This window comes from Vanellus vanellus, assembly GCF_965231255.1.
Source record: "Vanellus vanellus genome assembly, chromosome: 5".
Classification (NCBI taxonomy): domain Eukaryota; kingdom Metazoa; phylum Chordata; class Aves; order Charadriiformes; family Charadriidae; genus Vanellus; species Vanellus vanellus.
In genome coordinates this window covers 71493113-71513898 of record NC_138910.1, presented here as the reverse complement: position 1 = coordinate 71513898, position 20786 = coordinate 71493113, and the positions used below count along the sequence as shown (strand labels likewise).

At 38.3% G+C, this 20786-nt stretch overlaps 1 protein-coding gene across 1 annotated transcript in view; it reads right to left on the bottom strand.

The window, feature by feature from the left end:
* Positions 1–20786, bottom strand: part of MAST2 (microtubule associated serine/threonine kinase 2) — a 201414-nt gene that overhangs the window by 165633 nt on the left and 14995 nt on the right. The window contains exons 2-3 of the mRNA XM_082483172.1: positions 11388–11535; positions 7527–7669 (exon numbers count right to left, since the gene is read on the bottom strand). Of these exons, the coding sequence (XP_082339298.1) occupies positions 7527–7669; positions 11388–11535 (291 nt within the window). The remainder of the gene's footprint in view (positions 1–7526; positions 7670–11387; positions 11536–20786) is intronic.

Genomic DNA, 20786 nt, shown 5'->3' with positions numbered 1-20786 from the left:
GAATGCCACTGTGAAGCACATGCCCTGAATCTATCATGAAAACACACAGAATAATAGCATATGCATTTTCCTACCGGACATATCTGAAAGCTGCAACAAAGCTAAGTCTCTACAAGCACTCTAAACACTGTCCAATGCTCAGAATTTTACTCAGAATACTTAAATACATTCAAAGAGGCTGTTCTGCACTGTACTTACAATATAATTTACTTCTCTGCAAAGGCCGTATGCTCCACTGTTCCACATTAATCAGATCCAAATTCTTTGTTCTTACTTTCAAGTTTTAATATTCAGCTCATGCCGATACGTTCAACCCTCTTCCTAGAACGTGTTCCTTACCTCTTCCTCAAACCCAGTCCTTTCAAACAAATGCAGGCCTGGACACTGCTTTAGTTCTTCAAGCCACACTCATCTTCCCATCTATCTCTTTATAGCCACATCTTCCAAAACTGATAATGTCCCCAAACTCTCAAAGTTTCACCCATAGACTTTGCAGCATAAGTAAATGCAAAATTTTAATTAGTATAGCGTAAACTTAGAATTCACATGGTCTTAATTTGGAAATTAACTTACTTCCCGTCTCAGGTTATTACAAATACAACTGCTATTTTAAAATGCAATTTCCATTACTTCATACAGGAATAAAATTCATTCATTCATACAACCATAATTTCTACTATCTTCTGCTTTTCTGACAATACGAAAATATGAAATTCTACTTGTACATTCAAATATTGAAAGTTCTCTACTCCCTAAAACAGTTCATGGTCTTCAGCAGCTATAAATTTAATGATTATTCTTAGACAAAATTATTTTCAGCTGTATTCCGCAACATTTAAACAGTCAGCATGTTACCATCTAAAATACAAACTAAAAGCAAAGTTATGACAAAATATTTTGGGAAAAGAGCAGCTGCATGTTTCAGAACACACAAATGTAAATGACGTTTTCTCATCAGATTCAAATGTCTGCTTCTATAATAAGTACCCAGTCAATCTGCAGGAGGTAGTTCTATGCACAACTGGTATTAATGATTTGTCCCCCAACTCATATTGTATTTTTCAATAGAAAGACAGAGATTACATCTAATTCTTGTGAGGAGGTAAAAGTCAAAGTTCTATGCACTCACCATGCTGCCAGCATACATATCGAGCAGAAAGGTGGAGAGTGTGGTTGAAGATCCGCTATTGTGCTTTGCAAACTAATGTTTAATTTGCTAGTCAGATACCCGCTACTCACTACAAACTCTATTCCTTCCAAGACTTCCTCTCTGTGAGATTAACAGCCACTACCCAGATGCCTGCATAAAGTAGAGGTCCTAAATAATAAACAGTAAATCTATTAAAGCACTAGGGAATAAGTAGGAGACCCAGAGATAGAATTCTCTTTAATAACTAGGAGGCGTTTTGAAGCAGAGTACAAGGAAGCTTGAACTTCTAGTTCCACTGTACTTCATCAAGCCTTTTGAATTATTAATTTCTGTACTGAATTGACAATCACAGAGAATTATGGTCTCCTTTAGCTTCGGTCTACAGGAAAACACCTCTGGCTCTTTAGGTTGGCCCCGTAGCAACTGTGTCATTTTGTGCTGAAAACTCAATCCGCTATACTGAGACCTCCAGTACTCCAGCACCACCTAGCAGGCCATAGACCAAAACACAATTAGGGAATGGAGCTTCTGACCCAAAAATTGCAAACAACAACGATTTATATAATTAGTTCAAAATAATAATTAAAAAAAGAAAAGAACAACTTACTTCATTCGTAACTAGCCAAACCATCATCTCTCTATTACCAGAAAAAGAATGTTGCAAATCACGGTATAGTATCAAGATATGAAGCTAATTCACACTCCAGCTAAAGAAAAGGCCAGGTTATTGGCAAGTAGTTACTGTAGAACACAATCCCAGAAACAGTATGCTGCTGTAAAATCACTAAACAGTAACCAGGCTCTAAAAACGTTTTACAAAAACTTACTTGGATGTCGGGGTGAATTATTTCTGTCCATTGCCACAGGCCCACCAGCAGATGTCAGAGCAGCCCCACAAACTCCTCAGCAGGCTTTATAAAAACTAGCAATTAGATTTAGCTTTCACATGAATTTAAAGGGAATTGCCTAAGCTGTCTCACCCACAAACCCAAGTCTGTAGCCAATTAGCCACTCTTCCTGGTAGCCAGGAATGACACAGATTTGAAATACATCTTTTTGTAGTGAATCACAGAATCACAGAATTTTCAGAGTTGGAAGGGACCTCTAGAGATCATCTAGTCCAACTCCCCTGCTAAAGCAGGATTGCCCAGAGCACATTACTCAGGACTGCATCCAGGCGGGTCTTGAAAATCTCCAGGGAAGGGGACTCCACAACCTCCCTGGGCAGCCTGTGCCAGTGCTCTGTCACCCTCACCGTAAAGAAGTGTTTCTGTGTATTTGAACGGAACTTCCTGTGTTCCAACTTGTGCCCATTGCCCCTCGTCCTGTCGCTGGGAACCACTGAAAAGAGCCTGGCTCCATCCTCCTTCAACCCACCCTTTAGATACTTGTATGCCATAATAAGGTCTCCCCTCAGCCTTCTCTTCTCCAGGCTAAAGAGTCCCAGCTCTCTCAGCCTTTCCTCATAAAGGAAATGCTCAATCCCTCAATCATCTTAGTTGCCCTTTGCTGGACTCGCTCCAGCAGTTCCCTGTCCCTCTTGAACTGGGAAGCCCAAAACTGGACACAGTATTCCAGTTGTGGCCTCACCAGTGCAGAGTAGAGGGGGAGAATGACCTCCCTCGACCTACTGGCCACACTCTTCCCTATGCAGCCCAGGATTCCATTGGCCTTTTTGGCAACAAGGGCACATTGCTGGGCCATGGATAATTTACTGTCTACCACAACCCCCAGATCCTTCTCCTCTGAGCTACTTCCCAGCAGGTCCGCCCCTAACCTGTACTGGTGCCTAGCATTCTTCCTCCCCAGGTGCAGGACCTGGGGAGGAAGAGCAACCTGCACAAGGGAAACACTCTATTATGGGAAGTTGATACATTGGGTACAATTGATTCTATTCCTAATATATCTAAAATTAAATTAAAAAAAAAAAATCAAAGGAGTAAAAATTTAGAAAACACATGGTAAATATTCTTGCCTACATCTAAAAAGCACACCCCAACTTGGACATCAAAGATAACATGCCACAGTGTTAAGTTCATCTCAGTTACCAGGTTTCCAATACACACCTCCTTTCGGAGCCAAGGACCCACCATCACAAGGACAATCATTTTCCCCAATCCACTCGGTATTGCCTAATCCTCACAGCTTTGGGGAACTAAACATTCAGAATAAAACAGGCTGAATAGGCAGCATCACTGGTTCTGTGTTATTCAACACAGGAATCTTCAGCTTGTTAGTAATTTCAAGTCTTCACATTTCAGCCTTTCTATTCTCCAAACAGAAAAATCTGAGAGGGGTTCGTTTTTTTTCTTCTAACCACTTCAACAACAAGACCAGGGAAAGGTAAACTGTTTGGCACTCTACAACAGCAAAGAATATGCAATTGTCTCATTGTGTTTTAACTATTCCCTTACAAAGTAAACATAAAGCTGTAAGTTATTTGAAATTATTCTCTGAAGAGGAGACTGAAACTACAAGGAAGCCTTGCAAGTGTGGCATCAGAGGATTAACAGAACACCAACTGCTTAGTCAGCAGACTTGATCTCCTAAGATGAAGAAATGGCTCTAACCACGTACCATGTGGTACAGAATATAAGGAAGAAAGTTTACACCAAAGAGAGAACTGCAACCACCCAGCTAGAATCCTCAACCTCATTTTCAAAAAATGATGTTCAATTTTTCAGTTCAAGGAGTACAGAGTTCCAGTTCAGTACTGCAAGCAGTTTAGAAAAGTCAGTTTGTAAGTGTAATAAATAAATAAATTAAGGTTCAAAATCTCTTCCAGAAAAGTAATTTTCCACTGACAGGCTTCTTCAGATGTTTTCCCATCACCACGGTTGGCAGAAGGAACATGCATGGTTTCTTATTCTTGGAACATCTCAAACTTTTCCAGGCATTAGATAGTAAGCAATGCATGTAAGATGTATTCCTAATTAATGGGTAACACACTGTCAGATGTTTCTTTCACAAACCGCTGGGGACAGTGCTTGAGATTCTCTCTATGGGGTTGGTAAGCAGGTGGGACACACACAAAAATCCTCACATCTCTCTCCACAAATGTAAACATATTCAGCATTAGGGTAGTGCTCCAGTTGAGCCATCTGTCCTTAACAATAAACATGAGGGGAAAATCATCCCTTGCCCACCCATAAATGCACCATCCCTGGAATATTAAACACCTTTCGGCATTGCTTCTGGCAATCAATTTTACTCACATTGAGTTTTGTCAAAATAAATATTTGCAAGAAAGATCCTCCCAATCTACCTCCTCTACAACAATCATAACCTTCTCTTCACAAGCTTTTTTTCCTTTCTAAAATTAACAAACTGATGCTCTTCATGCCTTTCTTCATAAAAGAATGCATCCATATTCCAGATCATTCACATCAACTGCCTTCAAAACACAGTCCAAGTTCAAACTCTTTTTACAACAGGGTGCCTGCAGGTTGAGATTTTAGATAAATAAACCCCCAAACTAAGTCATAAGACATTTTCCACATTATTATCCTTCTGTTCCTTGTACACACACTTTATACACACTCCCTGCACCCTCAGCTTGGGGGTCTCAAGAGCAGAAAACACCACCAAGATGCCCGCAATAATGCTTTATGTCTTTTTTCTCCGATTACTTCCTTGGTTATCTTAGGGATTTAAAAGTCTTAAATAGGACGCTCCCCACCAGAATTCAATCTACTAGGATCAGAGTCATCTGTCTTAAGAGTAGATGATCAACTGAAGGTCATCCTCTGAAATCCTCACATATATTTAGAAGGTACACAGATCAGATCAACATCTATCACCGCATGATGACAGCACTCAGCCTGCCCTGGCTTCTTGCTCAAGTCAAGGATCTAGTGGCAACTGCTGTGCAGACACATTAATCCAGACTATCGCACACATACAAGATCAGAGATTATGTATCAAAATAAATTGTGCTTACGTAGTTTAGCATGTTAAAATTTGATGTATTTCCAGTTCTTCAGTTGTTGCTGATAAGTAGTCTAGCTATCAGTCTTGTTTCAGAAGCTGCAAACTAATTTCTATAGATTTGCTATTGTTAATTTATCTTTTTGCTTTGCAAATACTTTCAAAGTTGAAAAGAATGCAATTTAAGGACAGCACACAATCTGTAGGATTAGTAATGGTTAGAAAGTAAAAAAAACACATTACCAAATGCCAGCAAAGCAATTTAGCAAAGGAAAATCCACTGATACCTACAGCACCAAGAAGAGGGAGCAGAAACAATGCATATAGCTTTGAGTATTCTGGCTTTCCCATACCACACTCCCACTTCTCTCTAGCTATCTGTCTATTGTATTATAACAAACAATAAAAGAATTAAATGCTCTGGCAATCAAGGCTGGTGTATTAAAATGACACTCTGCATTACTGAACCTACTCATCTCTTAATAGAGCTATTCTTCAAAGGAGATTAATTATACTGGCAAGAGAACTTTTGCTATTCTAATTTGTGAAACATATTTCAATACCACAAGCATACCAAAACAGCTGCAAACATGTAACTAGCTCCAGGATCCCAGGACTCACTGCATTTAATTAGGTGTTCATCTTGTGACCAGTTTTTTAGTCATTGCTTTAGAAGACCACTTCATATAAAAAAAAAATTAATTTCTAGGCTTAATTAACTGCAACTGTAATTAACATACAGCCCACCGTAAAGTATACAGATATCAGAAAATGACCATATACTTCAGTACCTAACACCATCACAGAGGGACAAATACTGGATTTATAGCTGAATTTCTCTGCTTTAACTACAAACCAGAGAATTTTAAATTCTTTTAAAATGAGTTATTGGCATTGCATTTCATAACAGAACATTTGATAAACAGCACAAACATTGCCATGACAAACTGAAAATACATCATATTAGTGATATGCAGAATTGTAACATGCAAACGAATCTGCAGCTCGCTGAATTGTACACAGCCATTAACCAACAAGCTAGTATTCCAAATTAAATATCTGAGAACTAACGCTTTGTTTTAAAGCACAGTTATTTTCATTAACTTAAACTATGAAGCTTCAAGGCATTTGTGTGCCTCTAGAGAACAGTATTTTAACATACTACTTTCTCTAATCCCCATCAGATAACTACTTAGATGCCAAGTTCATGTAAGCATTTTCCCTTTCTGTTGATATAGTTAAATTATAACCACTGCTAAGAATAGAAATTTAAGGCAAACACTGAACAGGCACCAAAATAAGACACAACGCAATTAAATTAAATCAGAAGAATTTCAATACAGTAGCGTGTCTGAAAACGCCGAGACTACAAATACTTCATTGTGAAATCAAAACTAGTGGTAACACAAATGTGTGGCTTTTTTAATTTAAATCTTTAAAGTTTCTTTTCATAGCCTGGTGGTGCCAAACTGTCTAGGATTCCCAAAAAATTCTAAGGGCTAACAATTTAAGAGCTATATCCAAGGTACACCCTTTTACTTCAGGGGTCATTGCTTCTTAACAGTCTTGCAATGCAATATAAACTTACCCAGTTACTTGCAGCTCATAAAGTAGTGCACACCAAAATATCCTCATTGAGTGAAACTTGTTATACAGTCAACTCTACAGAAGTTTGGCAAAAAAGGCTTCTAGCTTTGTTTTTAGTCTACTATTTAGAAACAATTTCTGTTGCATATATGACAGGTCACAAATAACTGTCTTTTCCCAGTCATATTTTTCTTCTCCTTGCACTTCAGTGATTTTAGATATTTAGAGGTAATAAGGAACATCTACAAAAAAACCCATATGTTCCTTTTGGTTTGCAATTCAGTCTTGACTATAGCCGTTTGAGTTTCCCCCCCATACAGAATACTCTTAGAAAATGCTAATTTAACAGATGCAACATTCTTCAAAAATTCACTTTACCAAAACCTTTGACAGAAGCCACACAGAAGAGCAGATGTCAGTTCCAGCTCTTCAGTTCCTTGGACAGTTATCCTTTTCAGCTTTATGTCCCTAGCTATTCTCTAGGGAAACAGGCAGTGGTAGCTACTCAGAAAGCTGTTTCCCAATTAAACTGGTTTTAAGTGGTCAAGTTCCCATGCCCATATCACCCTAGAGTCCCAGTGATATTTTCTTTCAGGTATCAGGAAGCTTAAAGTAGCATTGAGAAGGAACTTCCCTATAAAGAAATTATTCTTCACACGCAGTTTTTTCCTGCTTTTTGTCAGAAGCAGGATGAATATATTCTCCTCCTAATCTACTCCGTACCCTAAGAAGGGCCCACAGGAACAAAATGCTGCATTCACTGAGCAGGAGCAGGGAAAGCAAGGTAAAAACTAAAGCACGAGATCACACCACTTTTTATTTATAGCACAAAATCATCATGAGTATTCCCAGACTCACTCACCAAACCAGCAGTAAGTGAAGGAGCAGATTGTCCTAGGGACTGATTTCTCATGCGGACCAGGTTTGAGGTATCTCCAGGTGGCTGCCATATCGTCTGTCCCACTCCACTGTGGACACTATTTGATAAGGGAAGTAGCTGTTTTCCTTTAAAAACAAACCAAAAATACTATCAGCTTGTTTTTTAAAAAGTTCACATGTTCAAAAGGTAATGCTGAAAACAAATACTGCATGTGGAGAAAAAAGCATTTAATAAAAACAGCAATTTAAAGGTGTTGGTAGGTTAGAACATGTAAGAACACACTACCTATTAATTCATTATGTTTGATAACTAAGTATTTCCAAAAAATCTAGTTTACATTATGAGGTAATGGGTAAATCCTAAACCTTGTAGAAACAGACTTCTATCACTTTATACCTTTCTATACTTCACACAGCTTAATAGGAAACAATATTTGCTGCCAGTTAAACAATTTATGGCCCTATAGAGAGATAACGTTAATGTTGCAAAATCTAAGTATAATTTTAAAAATTCTTATGAAAATGCATCCATAATTGTAAAATATTACCTGTTCTAAATAGCTTAGTCATCTAGACATCCCCACCTTCTCCTACCATTGGAACGTTCAGCAGTAGATTTCATGCAGCTGTGATCAGAATGTAGTGTATGTTTAAACATTGTTTTGCTTTGAACCATGGATGGATATTTTCTGTCTACAAAATTTCACTCTTCAGCAATATCATATTATCTTAAAAGCAAAACATTCTGTAGCTTTCCCAAGTCTCCCTTGTATCCAATTGATTAGTGTAGACAGTAATCTCCTATGCTATGTATACAAAGTGAGAAGAGTAGTTCCTATCTTAACAAGTTCACACCACTGTACTTTACTGCAGGAAATATAGTAATCATTTAAAAGGACCTGCTCAATACATTTTTTTTCCTAGTCAATATAACACTCCTTTTTGAAAAATGTCAAGCAGTAAATTTCCACAACGAGAGAACCAAAGACAAAAGTAGGTGATATTTTGACTTCATTCAGCTTGACAGTTTCCTTTCATGTACAATGTCATTCATAAAAAAAACCAAAAAAAAAACAAAAAAAAACACAAAAGAGAAGATAGTCTCGTGGTTAAAAGCACATAAGTGAAAGAGTCTGTAAATCTGGGTTCCATTATTAGCTTCCAGAAGACTTCCTCTCTAACTTTGGTCAGTCAACCTTTGTACTTCAGTTCCACCATCTGCAAAATGGGAGTAAATAATACCTCTTTTCCTTAAAATTAGGACTGCGAGACTAAATTATACACCCCCCCATCCAAGCATGGTGAAAATAGTTGCATTCAACAGATTACTACAGGCTCAGATACAACAAGGAATCACAGAGGACTACGACATTTCTTGCAATAAGTAGAAGGAAGAAGTCTACATCTTTAAATACATATACTATAGAAAAATACTTTTTTCTTAGAGGCAGCAAGCAAATTTACAAATTCAACTTCACCTTAGAATTAGATGTGAATTATTACATTCATTACATAAAAGCGGCTACAATATTTGTACGACTGTCACATAATGTGATTAGCCATGATGCTGGAGGGGCGTAGAGTGGGAGTGGGTTTTTTTGTGGGTTTGGTTGTGTTTTGTTGTTGTGTTTTGGTTTTGTTTTTTTTTTTGGTTGGTTGGTTTTGTTTTTTTTTAACTTGTTTATGTTAATTTTCTGTGAAAGTTATGAGCAATGGGGCAAGTACACATTACCAGAATGAGTAAAAGTGTATGAGAGATGAGAAGGCTCAACTTTGGCTAGCAAACAGAGACACAGCATATTAGTACCTTTTTCCCCGTCCCACTCAAGCTGCTTACAGCTGTGGACATGATTTTCATGGTTTGCTCATTTTCAAGACTATGCATAAGTACAATGACTCCTCTTGTCTGCAAAGACCTAAAACTATAGAAATGTACATTGCGGTATTTCTCTCAGCAAAGCACTAACAAAGATACCCTATAATAGCAAATCAAACCATATCATTATCCAACAGTTCAAAATTCCAGTGTTTGAGAGCAAGAATAACATTATTTAAATCTCCATAAGATAAAGTTATCAATATCTCCTTTTACTTCCACAAAATCTGAATCCGAGATGACAGAATTGCATCAAGAGTCAAATCTAAGCCAACCAGTTTGCATGCACAATCATCTACACTCTTTAAACTTATTTGATTCTGTTGCAAAAATAAGGTGGAATTATTTTGGGGATGGAGCTTGAAGCTAAAGCCTTTCCCTGACATGCCTCAAGTCCTACATACATTCCAAACACCCACATTCAGAATATATATCTAAACATTTACATTTTCTTTATCTAATTGGGTGAAACTGATCTTGTAGGGGCTCTTTTCCCCTTTCTGACTATAGCACACTGAAAAGTCATTAAGATGAAGCAACGAGTTCTGGAGAACATTATCATTTCAGAACTTAAAATTTACAAGAATGTTATCTCCAAACAGAAAAATTATTTTTAAAAAAGAAACAGAACTTCTCCAGTTTTCCTGCTTCCTCCTATCTACTTTTCTTTGCTTAGTTCTACTCAAGAAAAAAAAATTAAAAAGGGAAAAAACCCAAACAAACTACAGTACTATCTTCAGCCATTGTAATCAGCCAACAGCTGTGTAGTTAATAAACTTCTGTTCTCCTCTAGCGATTAACCTGCGCTTGAGAACAAACTTACGAGTGCAAAACATTACAAAAGTTTCCATTTTTCAGAAACAAGCCACTCATTACAAATAAAATATTAAGACAAGGCCAAGCCAAAATAAAAGGTGCATACTTCACTGCTTTTTTAATTCTATTACACCTAGCATCTCAAATATTAAATATTTATCTTCCCCTGACAAAGGATGGAGGGACCAGGACTGGATGTATTTTCACAATCATGTAAAAGTCAAGCCCATACTGCTGCTAAAATGGGTGGTTTCACCCTCTTCCCTTCCCACCAGAGTTTCCAACCTTTCTGTTCTTGCACTAACATGCAAATAGGCAAACGGTCAGCCTAATTAGGGAGGAAATGGGTTGCAAGTTAACCCTACAGAACAACAGTGGTATTCAGGCAGATCAGCTGCGTCATTCTAGACTGTGCAGCTCTGCATGTTCTAATGCCAGCATCACAGACTTTGATACCAGTTTTAAACAACTGTGAGACCATCCCCTAGCCCACATACGAAGTCTTTGAAAAAGAAGACTACTGAGCTTGGTCCTCCACTTTTTGGCTATTTACTAGACTATGCTCACTCCATGGTTCTACAGTTGACAAATTAATGTCAGACAGGGCTGAAGACTGTTTGCAAGAAAAGAACCAGGCTTTATACAAACTGAGAAAACTTCTTAGTAAGCAAGATTTTTACTTTGAATCACAAACGCCTATAGTGCTTTAGAAGCCAAAGAGAAACTAAATAATAAATTTAAACCTGATATAAAAGTCAGCTTCCCAGTAAGAAACAATATGGCAAAGTAGGCGAGCTTACAGTCAGTGCTGACCTTAAAAGTAGAAGAGGTAGGAATGCATCACTGTGTAGCCTAAAGTTCCACTGCTCCCTTCATTTAACTTTGCACATTAAAACTTAGCTTCTAACTTTTCACTCTGGGCAATATATAGAATTTCACTCCAAATCCAGTTTCTCTTTTTCACTCTTTTCTACTAATATTTCTTTTTGCATCTTTCTCTTACATAAAATTTTGTGTGTCCTCCCAAAGAGGTCACCTCTAGTTTTAAAGAAACAATGTATCAGTATCTTTTATTACAACTGTTATGACAACAAGTAATACTGCACCTTTCATACTAATGAATTGTCATATGGTCTTGACAAAATGGCATACCTGACAAAGAACTTGCCAAACTACCTCTTCGTAGCTTGCAGTCATCTTGACTTAGCTGACGATGGAGCTTGGTTTTCCCAGCAGATGAAAAGATGTCAGGATTGCTGAGCTTCCTGCAACGCAACGGAGTGGACTCTGTTATCATCTCCTGGAGAAAGAAAAACAAGCAGAAGTTTGTTAATGATAGCTAAGTATCTGTTTTCTGAAACATACAATCTCCAAAGCATAAATGAGACTGTTTAAAAGAAAACAAAACACCCTCCCCCTCTCCTACCCCCCAAAAAATAATGCTTACAATTGTAAATCCACCTCTTCTGTGTCACATATCTGCATCGAAAGCACATCACAAGATCCCAATTAAATATGGTCCTTGAACACTATTGCTATATGCATTATCATTAATAATAGTCAGAAAAAGTCAATTATGCTACAGCAGTTATTTGCTCTTACAATATGTAGGAAGAGATGCTACTAAAAAATGAGGCTCAGCTTTGGTTCAAGCTATTTCCTGCTAAAGCAAAGAGTATTTTCTCTGAATTTCTTGAATATTTATTCCATCCAATCTGTGAGTAATATACCTATGAAGAAACTGTTGCAATGCCTAATTGCAACCCAAAACTCCTATTGTAAGTTACAGCTCTACTACAAGACCATACATATCACTAAATAATAATTAGGATAGAGATCATCCTTTGTGTAATGTCTTTGTTATTACTATAAACAAAATTAGACCTGTATTTGTCAGAAACACTCCCACACATGTAAATTCCTTTCACAGCATACAGCAAACTTTCCATCAAAACAGCAGTAGGTAGAATAGTGGCAAGCACAACCACAGTGCTTTCCTCATGCATTTAATTGTTCTGGAGGTGTCAAACTCTCATTTCACACCCAAAGAACAATTCCGAGCATAGCCACCATACATGGATTTGAAGATAATATGACACTTTTCATTTTAGCCTATATAGATGAACTCAGTTAAGTTCTCCCTTCTCTGCAGTAGCGCAACACATTCCATGTCTTAATGGATTGATCCATTTTATTTCAAATGCCTCTCATTAGTTATACAGCATTTCAAGCCATGCTTATCCTCATAAAATCTCATCTGAGACAGAAAATAAACTGAAAGGAACAATTTCCCTGCATGATACATCACTACATGGTTTAACATAGTTTTAAATCATGGGGTTTGTTTGGAGGTTTGGTGGTGGGTTTTGGTGGTTGATTTTTTTGTGGGGAGGAGGGGTGGAAAGGAAGGACACGAATAAAGTGGTTTTACATTAAGAAAAACTGATTTTGGACTTGAAATAGAATCCTCACTTAGCTCCGAGTCACCTCATTCTCTACGTTTCTTAGACCCCATCTCCTTTTAATCATGAAATCTTTTGGCACCTCATAAAAGTAAATAACTTTGTTATTTGTTTGAGGGACAGGAAAGCTTTGCTCTGCATCTGCTTCAGTGGTGCACCTTTCACAAATTGAGAGGTACTGCTCTGATACAATTGCTTCCTCTGGTTATGGTCAGACACTCAGTCTCTTCATCTGGTTTAGACAGTGCAGAGAGAGACTTGGGTAACTTAAAGTAGGTCAGTTCACTTATCCAGTTGATCACATAGCTGCAGACAGTTGTGTTGGCGCAAGAGTGGGGAGAGGCACAAAAGCAAGTGACCTGGGGTAGCAAAAACTGCTTGAGCTGAAAACTGCTTTAACCTTAATGTTCCTCATACACACCTTGGAGCAAAGAACCTCACATTTTCATTTGCTTCTGACCTTTTCCACAAAGGTGCTGAAGACCTTCATTTCCAGGAGCCTATACTTCTCTTTTTCTGTCATTTGGAGAGAAAAGACATCTACCACACTTTCTGTCTGTACTTAGGAGTAAGCGAAGTAATTTTAAGCTGCAACATTAGCAGTCCTCTGAACATTACCATGCCTGAAAGCTGCAGAGGCCAAGGGCAGAAAGTCTTTGCTGTTGCTATGTGGGATGGCAGAAAGTGGTTACATGTGTATACATGTCTAAGTAGACATACAGAAATGTACATGCACACTTTTAATATGGCCTGTCCTAAATGCCTGTAAAATCTAAAATCTGTCATGTTCTTCCCAACTGTGACACTCAGAAACTACCATACCTCAAAAAAAGCCATGGGCGCTCCAGGTTACAAGCAAATTAGTTAAAAAGCCTACCCTCTCACACTCTTTATGCTTCAATTCCAACAAATGTTCCCAGCATTCTTCAATATCTAGCTACTTCCATGAAACTAGCCCTAACTCTGTTGGAAGGATCCATGCACAAGATGCTACTGGTCATCCCCACAGTCCATGTACTGCCTGCTTACATAAATCCCTAAAAAAGCCATTTTTTTTCCCCCACTCTCACCCTGCACAGGCTATTGCCGTGATTGTCTTGCCTTCACCAGTGCATGTAGGTTCCTTTAGGCAGGGGAAGCACAGTCCTGCTTGTCAGGCTGATGCAGCAACCATAGTCGCTCTTCCACCACGTTCAGCTGAGCTGGGGCAGGGGGAAGAAGAGGGCAGGCAGAAGACACACAGAAGCCCGTGCCAGTAGAAATGGTAGCCTGCCCACCTGGCTGCTGCCCATCCCTGCCCAAATACATCTGTACCCAAGACAGAAAGTGAATACACTCACTACTTAAAATGCTGCTTTGGGGCGCCCCCTTTAAGTCCTGTTCCTCCAACCCAGCACAAATACCAGAAAAGAAAATGTGGGAAAGAGTGCCAGGGAACAGGGATAAGGCTACATCAAATTTCCTTGGCTGCTTCTTTACTGCTACTTCCCTTTCACCAACTTCTCACACGTCTTGAGGATGGTTTACTGCTACATCCTTAGCTTGAAATGTACACCTTACCTCACTAACAAACATCCAATAAATCTAGTAATTACTCCAAGTAAACAAATAATTTAACAACCAAATCAACAAAAGGAACAAAAAAAGAATCAGCACATGCGAGAAATAGGACTTTCTCTTCATTTGAGGGAGAAAACCAAGGTATTCTTTTGCCTGTGAAAGATTTCACAGAGCAATACTGTACAAAAACAATTCTGAGATTACTGTATTAATAAGAATACCCATCAGCAGTTAAAATTTCAAGATTAACATGAAGAAAAGTGTTCTATCCGGGACTTCTTTCTTTGTTCAAGGTTTTGGGGTTGTTTGTTGGTGGGTTTGGTTTTTTTGGGTATGGTTTGATTTTCTTCCCCTCAAGTGCACATTCACCTCTCCTCCAACACACATATATACATCTCACCCATCTTTCTCAGTGAACTGCATCTTAAAAAAAAAAAAAAAAAAGAGAGAGACATTCATTCGGGGCACCAAAGTAAAGAAAAGCAGTGGAGTTAGAAACAAAAGTACTCTAAGTAGTGTTACAAACAACTTCTGTATTTTACATCTCTTTTTTCCACCCAATATATAGACATTTACATATGTCTACCAACCAAAGAACATGCCCAGTTCCCTACTTTCCCCCTTCCCCTCTACGCAGTCTTTTATCAGTACAGCTAATTACAAATTCTTAATATTTCTTCTTGAGTTACAGTACACAAGCTTTTTAGATCTGACAATATCTAAATCAGAAATACCTCAACTGAAGGAGCATGTGGAGCACCAACACTGAAGGGCGCACCTACTTCTACCACAATATCTGCTCAGTTGCGGCATCCTGCCTACATACACCTTTCAGGTCAATCTAATGGTACATGCTGCTTCTCAATACATCATTCAATATGCACTTCAGCAGCCATCCCATCTTAAGCAACTCCTCCCCACCAGAACTTGTCCCACAAAGATGTGAAAGAAACAGTGGAAAGGTAACAGCTTCCCATGCTCCCCAAAGAATCTATCCTGTCTTCTACAGGAGATAGGCTTAGTACATATTCCATATGGAAAATTCTTCATAATCCCTTTTTCTGTTAAGCACATTAAACACTTTGGCAATATTCAGAAGACTACATAGCTGTTGTAGTCTTTTGAAGAAAGGGACCACAATCACACTCTGCAGGTTTGTATACTGTTAAACTCACTTTTCAAATATTAAAAAAAAAAAAAAAAAAATCCAGTGCACTGTTCCGAGACAGCATTTTTTAAAACATAATAGGTTAAGTACAACATGACCAGTTTAAATTTCATTTTCAAAGAGTTATGCCTATATTGTGTCAGCAAAACAATGAAGAAGTAAAGTTTTAACTTGACAATAGAGTTGTCTTTCATAAGACAGTAATTTATTTCACTGATCCATCAAAACCCAGCTTTAGTATTGCAGTTCATAGACAAACTACATGGAAATAGCAGTGGTTTATGTTATCACCTTTAAACAAGGAAGGAAAAAAAAAAAAAACAACACAGGAAGAGATCTTTCCTTGTCCTTGTCCCAAAGCAAGATGAAATACATACAAAGGACAGAAAAATCTTATGAAACATTCCAAATCAATGGATAAAGATAATTCTTTGCAGTGGTAGAGGAAAATTTTGCTTACATGCTTTCAAAATAGTAAATTAGATCACCAGAGCAAGCGGTTGAACACTAGATTATGTAGCACAGACTGTCCTAATTTTAAGGACTCGACTTCCACTTTTGAAAAGAGAAAATTCTTGCAGCTTTAGAAATGAAAGCATTAGTAAGCACGTAACAGAAACACTTTGCTCACACAGTGTGAAAAGGACTGAGACTCTCTCCACTAATTTCTTTTCAAAGGTGATAGAAAAAAACTTCTTAATTTACTTTGGCCTTGTGGTTTTTGCCACAAGCTAAAATTCAGGTTCAAACAGCCAGCTGAATCCTGCAAAGCTTAGGACTGAAGATAAAAGCATCACACAAAATCTTGATTTGTTCGGCAATGGTTATTGTTATCAGTGCCTTCAAAGGCATACAAAAATTTGCTCACATAACTTGAAACGGTCGGATATGAAGAAGAATGGCAAAGGCTTTTCTTGAATAGTGACAGGCTCTGCATTTTTCAGCTTGGTCACTTACCATACTTGCAGAGAAAAACGGTTAAAATAGTTGTGGCACTGGAAATACATAAAAGTTTGTTTCTCTTGCCTGAAATCTTATATAGGGGTTATTACACTCAGCAAGACAGAGAACCAGACAGATTGCAACAATAGCTACAGACAAAAGACAAGAACCAAATGTGCTTCCTGATGTGTAAGATTATACTAATATCCCACATTAAAATCCTGAGCTGGTAATTTCAAAATACAGCTACAAGGAATCTTCTCAGTCATCTTTTCCATTCCATTGCACAGGGAAAATCTCCCAAGCAAGAAATAAAAGAACAAGCACATATACCACTGCAATGATATTCAGCATCTTTTTTTTTTTTTTTTTAATGTTCATTTAATGGTGCTGCAAGAGAGTAACATGGCACAGATCCTTAATCTACAAATGGCGGGTCAATACTGAAAGTGTGGATGCATGTCAAAGTACTTCCTTGAACTGCCAGATGAAATACCTCACAGTGAGACCACTATAACAGCAACAGATGAATATTACGAAAAAACCTTCTTAAGACATGTCTTTATGGCCTAACGTTTAAGATGTAACAGATCATACAAAGGAGCACTTCCTTACATGTAGTTGTGTTATAACTAACTCAAAAATATGTATTCCCTAGAGATGTCTACAACAAGCAAAAATACTCAACTGTGACTAACAAATATTCAAATCTGCAGGTCAAAACATGTTTAAACTATTAGCTGGGGGGGGGGGGGGGGGGGGGGAGGGAGGGGGAATCTACAAAAAAGTTTCATATGTACAGGTAATCCATGAATAAGAAAAGTGAGAAACCTTTTTTTTTTCCCCCCAGCCTAATGAGCACAATCACCTAAGGTCATCTGGAAGTGAATTCTAGCAAACTGTTGGAAGGAAGAAAAGAACAGAAATTTAAATACAATAAATTGGCAAAGAACACACTAATATACAAGAATAGAAGACTAATAAGAATACACGAATATTACCCTATTTTGTAAAGAAGATAACCAATGAGTAATGCAACTCAAGGATAACTTGACACTTTCTGAAGTTTTTTTTTTAAGCAATAAAAATAGACAACATTGAAAGCTACATTTTCTATTTTTTAATACAGTACTGTTTGTCCTTTAAAAGATAAAAGCCTGTTGTGTCAGGATTGTGTGCACATATCTGAGAAGCATTCTTTTCCTTCCCAGCCTTTCCTCATCACATTTATATAATGTGTGTACATACCCTCCACAAAAGATAAAGCTGATCCTGTCATTAGGTCTGCTCTAATATACTTTAAAATACCCTGAAAAAGAAAATTAAAGGCCTAGAAAACAGATCGTAAAACAAATATCTATCCATATAAGTAGCAATTAACACAATGGAATCATATTGTTTACGCTTTAGTAGTTAGCACTGAAATTTCCCTGAACTTTCTAGCCTGGACATGACATATCAAGGAAAGAGGGCCAGCAGTTTACCAGGAAGCTGAGATGAGCCCAAATGTGACCAAAATTGTAGGCTGAATAAGAACCTGCAAATAAGATTCTTCTTAACTGTATCTGCTTAACTCATGTACTTGCTGTCAGAAGCTTGAAAAATGTCGGAGACAGGAGAATCAAGGAAAATTACATTAAATCAACATAGCCTCTTAGAGGCTATAATATATTGGTTTACTACATCAACAAGAGCGAAAAGCTTTACAGAATACGTTACATTATACAAAAGTGTCAGTATTTTAAAGACAAAAGTTTTACAATATTTTTCTCTGTAATAGATTTATTTGAAGAATTTTTCAATAAATCCCAACATTCCCACAAAGGTAAATATATAAACTTAATTTAGTGTCAATGGTAAGCATTCAAAGTTACTGGAAAGCTAAGCATTATTGCCACAGTGATATTTTCAATAGTTATACAGTATAACATGCACACATTTAAACTTCTGAATACCTAAAGCTTCCTCTGTACACTCATCTGCAGTTATAATACACATTACAGAAAAGTTACAAAATAAATTTAAATCCTTCTGTAAAAAGAAAAAAATCCCTCAGTTAAAAACAAACATGAAAAAAAGAATGAAAGACAGAAACCTGTACTGTGAGATACACCCTCCTTATCTTGTTCTGCCAATGGGAAGATTTTTTTTTTCTTGTTAACTCTTCAGGAAAACAACCCCAAGGTATGTTCGATTACAACTAATGAATTAGAAGCTTTAATGTTGCTTCACAAGCAAACTATTTGACCCTACTTCAGAATCTCCCAACTAAGAGACAAAAGGGTTTGGCTGGATGAGGGGAAAGTCGTGGATGTCATCTACCTTGACTTTAGCAAGGCTTTTGACACTGTCTCCCACGACATCCTCATTAGGAAGCTGAGGAAGTATGGGCTAGATGAGGTGACAGTGAGGTGGATTGAGAGTTGGCTGCGGGACAGGACTCAGAGGGTCGTGATCAGCGGCACAGAGTCTAGTTGGAGGCCTGTAACCAGTGGTGTCCCCCAGGGGTCAATACTTGGTCCTATTTTGTTTAATATATTCATTAATGACCTGGATGAGGGGACAGAGTGTATCCTCAGCAAGTTTGCTGATGATACCAAACTGGGTGGGGTGGCTGACACCCCAGAGGGCTGTGCTGCCATCCAGCGTGACCTGGACAGGCTGGAGAGCTGGGCAGAGAAGAACCTAATGAGGTTCAACAAAAGCAAGTGCAAGGTCCTGCACCTGGGGAGGAAGAATGCTAGGCACCAGTACAGGTTAGGGGCTGACCTGCTGGGAGATAGCTTGGAGGAGAAGGATCTGGGGGTTGTGGTAGACAGTAAATTATCCATGGCCCAGCAATGTGCCCTTGTTGCCAAAAAGGCCAATGGAATCCTAGGCTGCATAGGGAAGAGTGTGGCCAGTAGGTCGAGGGAGGTCATTCTCCCCCTCTACTCGGCACTGGTGAGGCCACAACTGGAATACTGTGTCCAGTTTTGGGCTCCCCAGTTCAAGAGGGACAGGGAACTGCTGGAGCGAGTCCAGCGAAGGGCAACTAAGATGATTAAGGGCTTGGAGCACCTCCCTTATGAGGAAAGGCTGAGAGAGCTGGGACTCTTTAGCCTGGAGAAGAGAAGGCTGAGGGGAGACCTTATTATGGCATACAAGTATCTAAAGGGTGGGTTGAAGAAGGATGGAGCCAGGCTCTTTTCAGTGGTTCCAAGTGACAGGACGAGGGGCAATGGGCACAAGTTAGAACACAGGAAGTTCCGTTCAAATACACGGAAACAGTTCTTTACGGTGAGGGTGACAGAGCACTGGAACAGGCTGCCCAGGGAGGTTGTGGAGTCCCCTTCCCTGGAGATTTTCAAGACCCGCCTGGATGCAGTCCTGAGTAATGTGCTCTAGGCAATCCTGCTTTAGCAGGAGAGTTGGACTAGATGATCTCTAGAGGTCCCTTCCAACTCTGATAATTCTGTGATTCTGTGATTCTGTGATTCTGTAACGTAGTTCCTGAATTCAGCTTGTAAATGCCTAAAGCCAAAAGAATTTCATCTAGGGAAGAAAGAGCAACAGAGCCTTCACTAAAGTCTGTATCACACTTTACAGAACCTCAAAGAAGCCACTATCAATATATCAAGACTCAAAACCCCACTACATACTCGCTGGTTACGCTAATAACAAAACTAGCCTGAACAAAGACACTGCACGTTAAAGGCCACATCATTCCTTTATCATTGGTATTCTGGCATGAGTATTTCAAACATTAAAAGGTCCTATAGAGCAGGGAAATTAACTCCTGGCCAGATAAAAAACAAACATGAACAACTCAATAATTCATCATCTGTACATTAGAATCCTGTCTGCCGTAAGGATTAAAAGAATTATGACCAAAAAATGTGATTTGTGATAAGATTTGGTGTTATAAGACATCAATAACACCTTCTCTCTGACGATTTTCTTCCATTAAACTCAGAAGATGTGCCAAGCACATGATGTGTCCCAACATTACTGACTAGTATTACTGCAAGTTCTCTTTAGCTCCCTATGCATTATCGAATACTCATTTATCTTCTATATTCTTGCCTATTAGATTTTATACAGCCAAACAGAGATGTATGTTTAGATTTGCTAAAGACCATAATCCATGGTATCAACAAGCCAATACTTTTCTCGTTTGCCATTTTCTTACAGATTTATTCAGATATTTATTATGGAGAAAACACTGAATTTAACACCTTTTATTACAATTATGCTGTAAGAAAGACTTAAATGGGAACTGCTTAAAGAACCAGGCAAGCAGCAAAAACACAGCTGTATCTTAAGCTGCGCATGTAAAAAGACCTACGATTTCATATTGGCTATAAAAAGGAGAATTACCAGAACATTCTGCAGGGTGCCTTGATTCCCTACAACATTGACTCTAATTTTTTTTTTTCC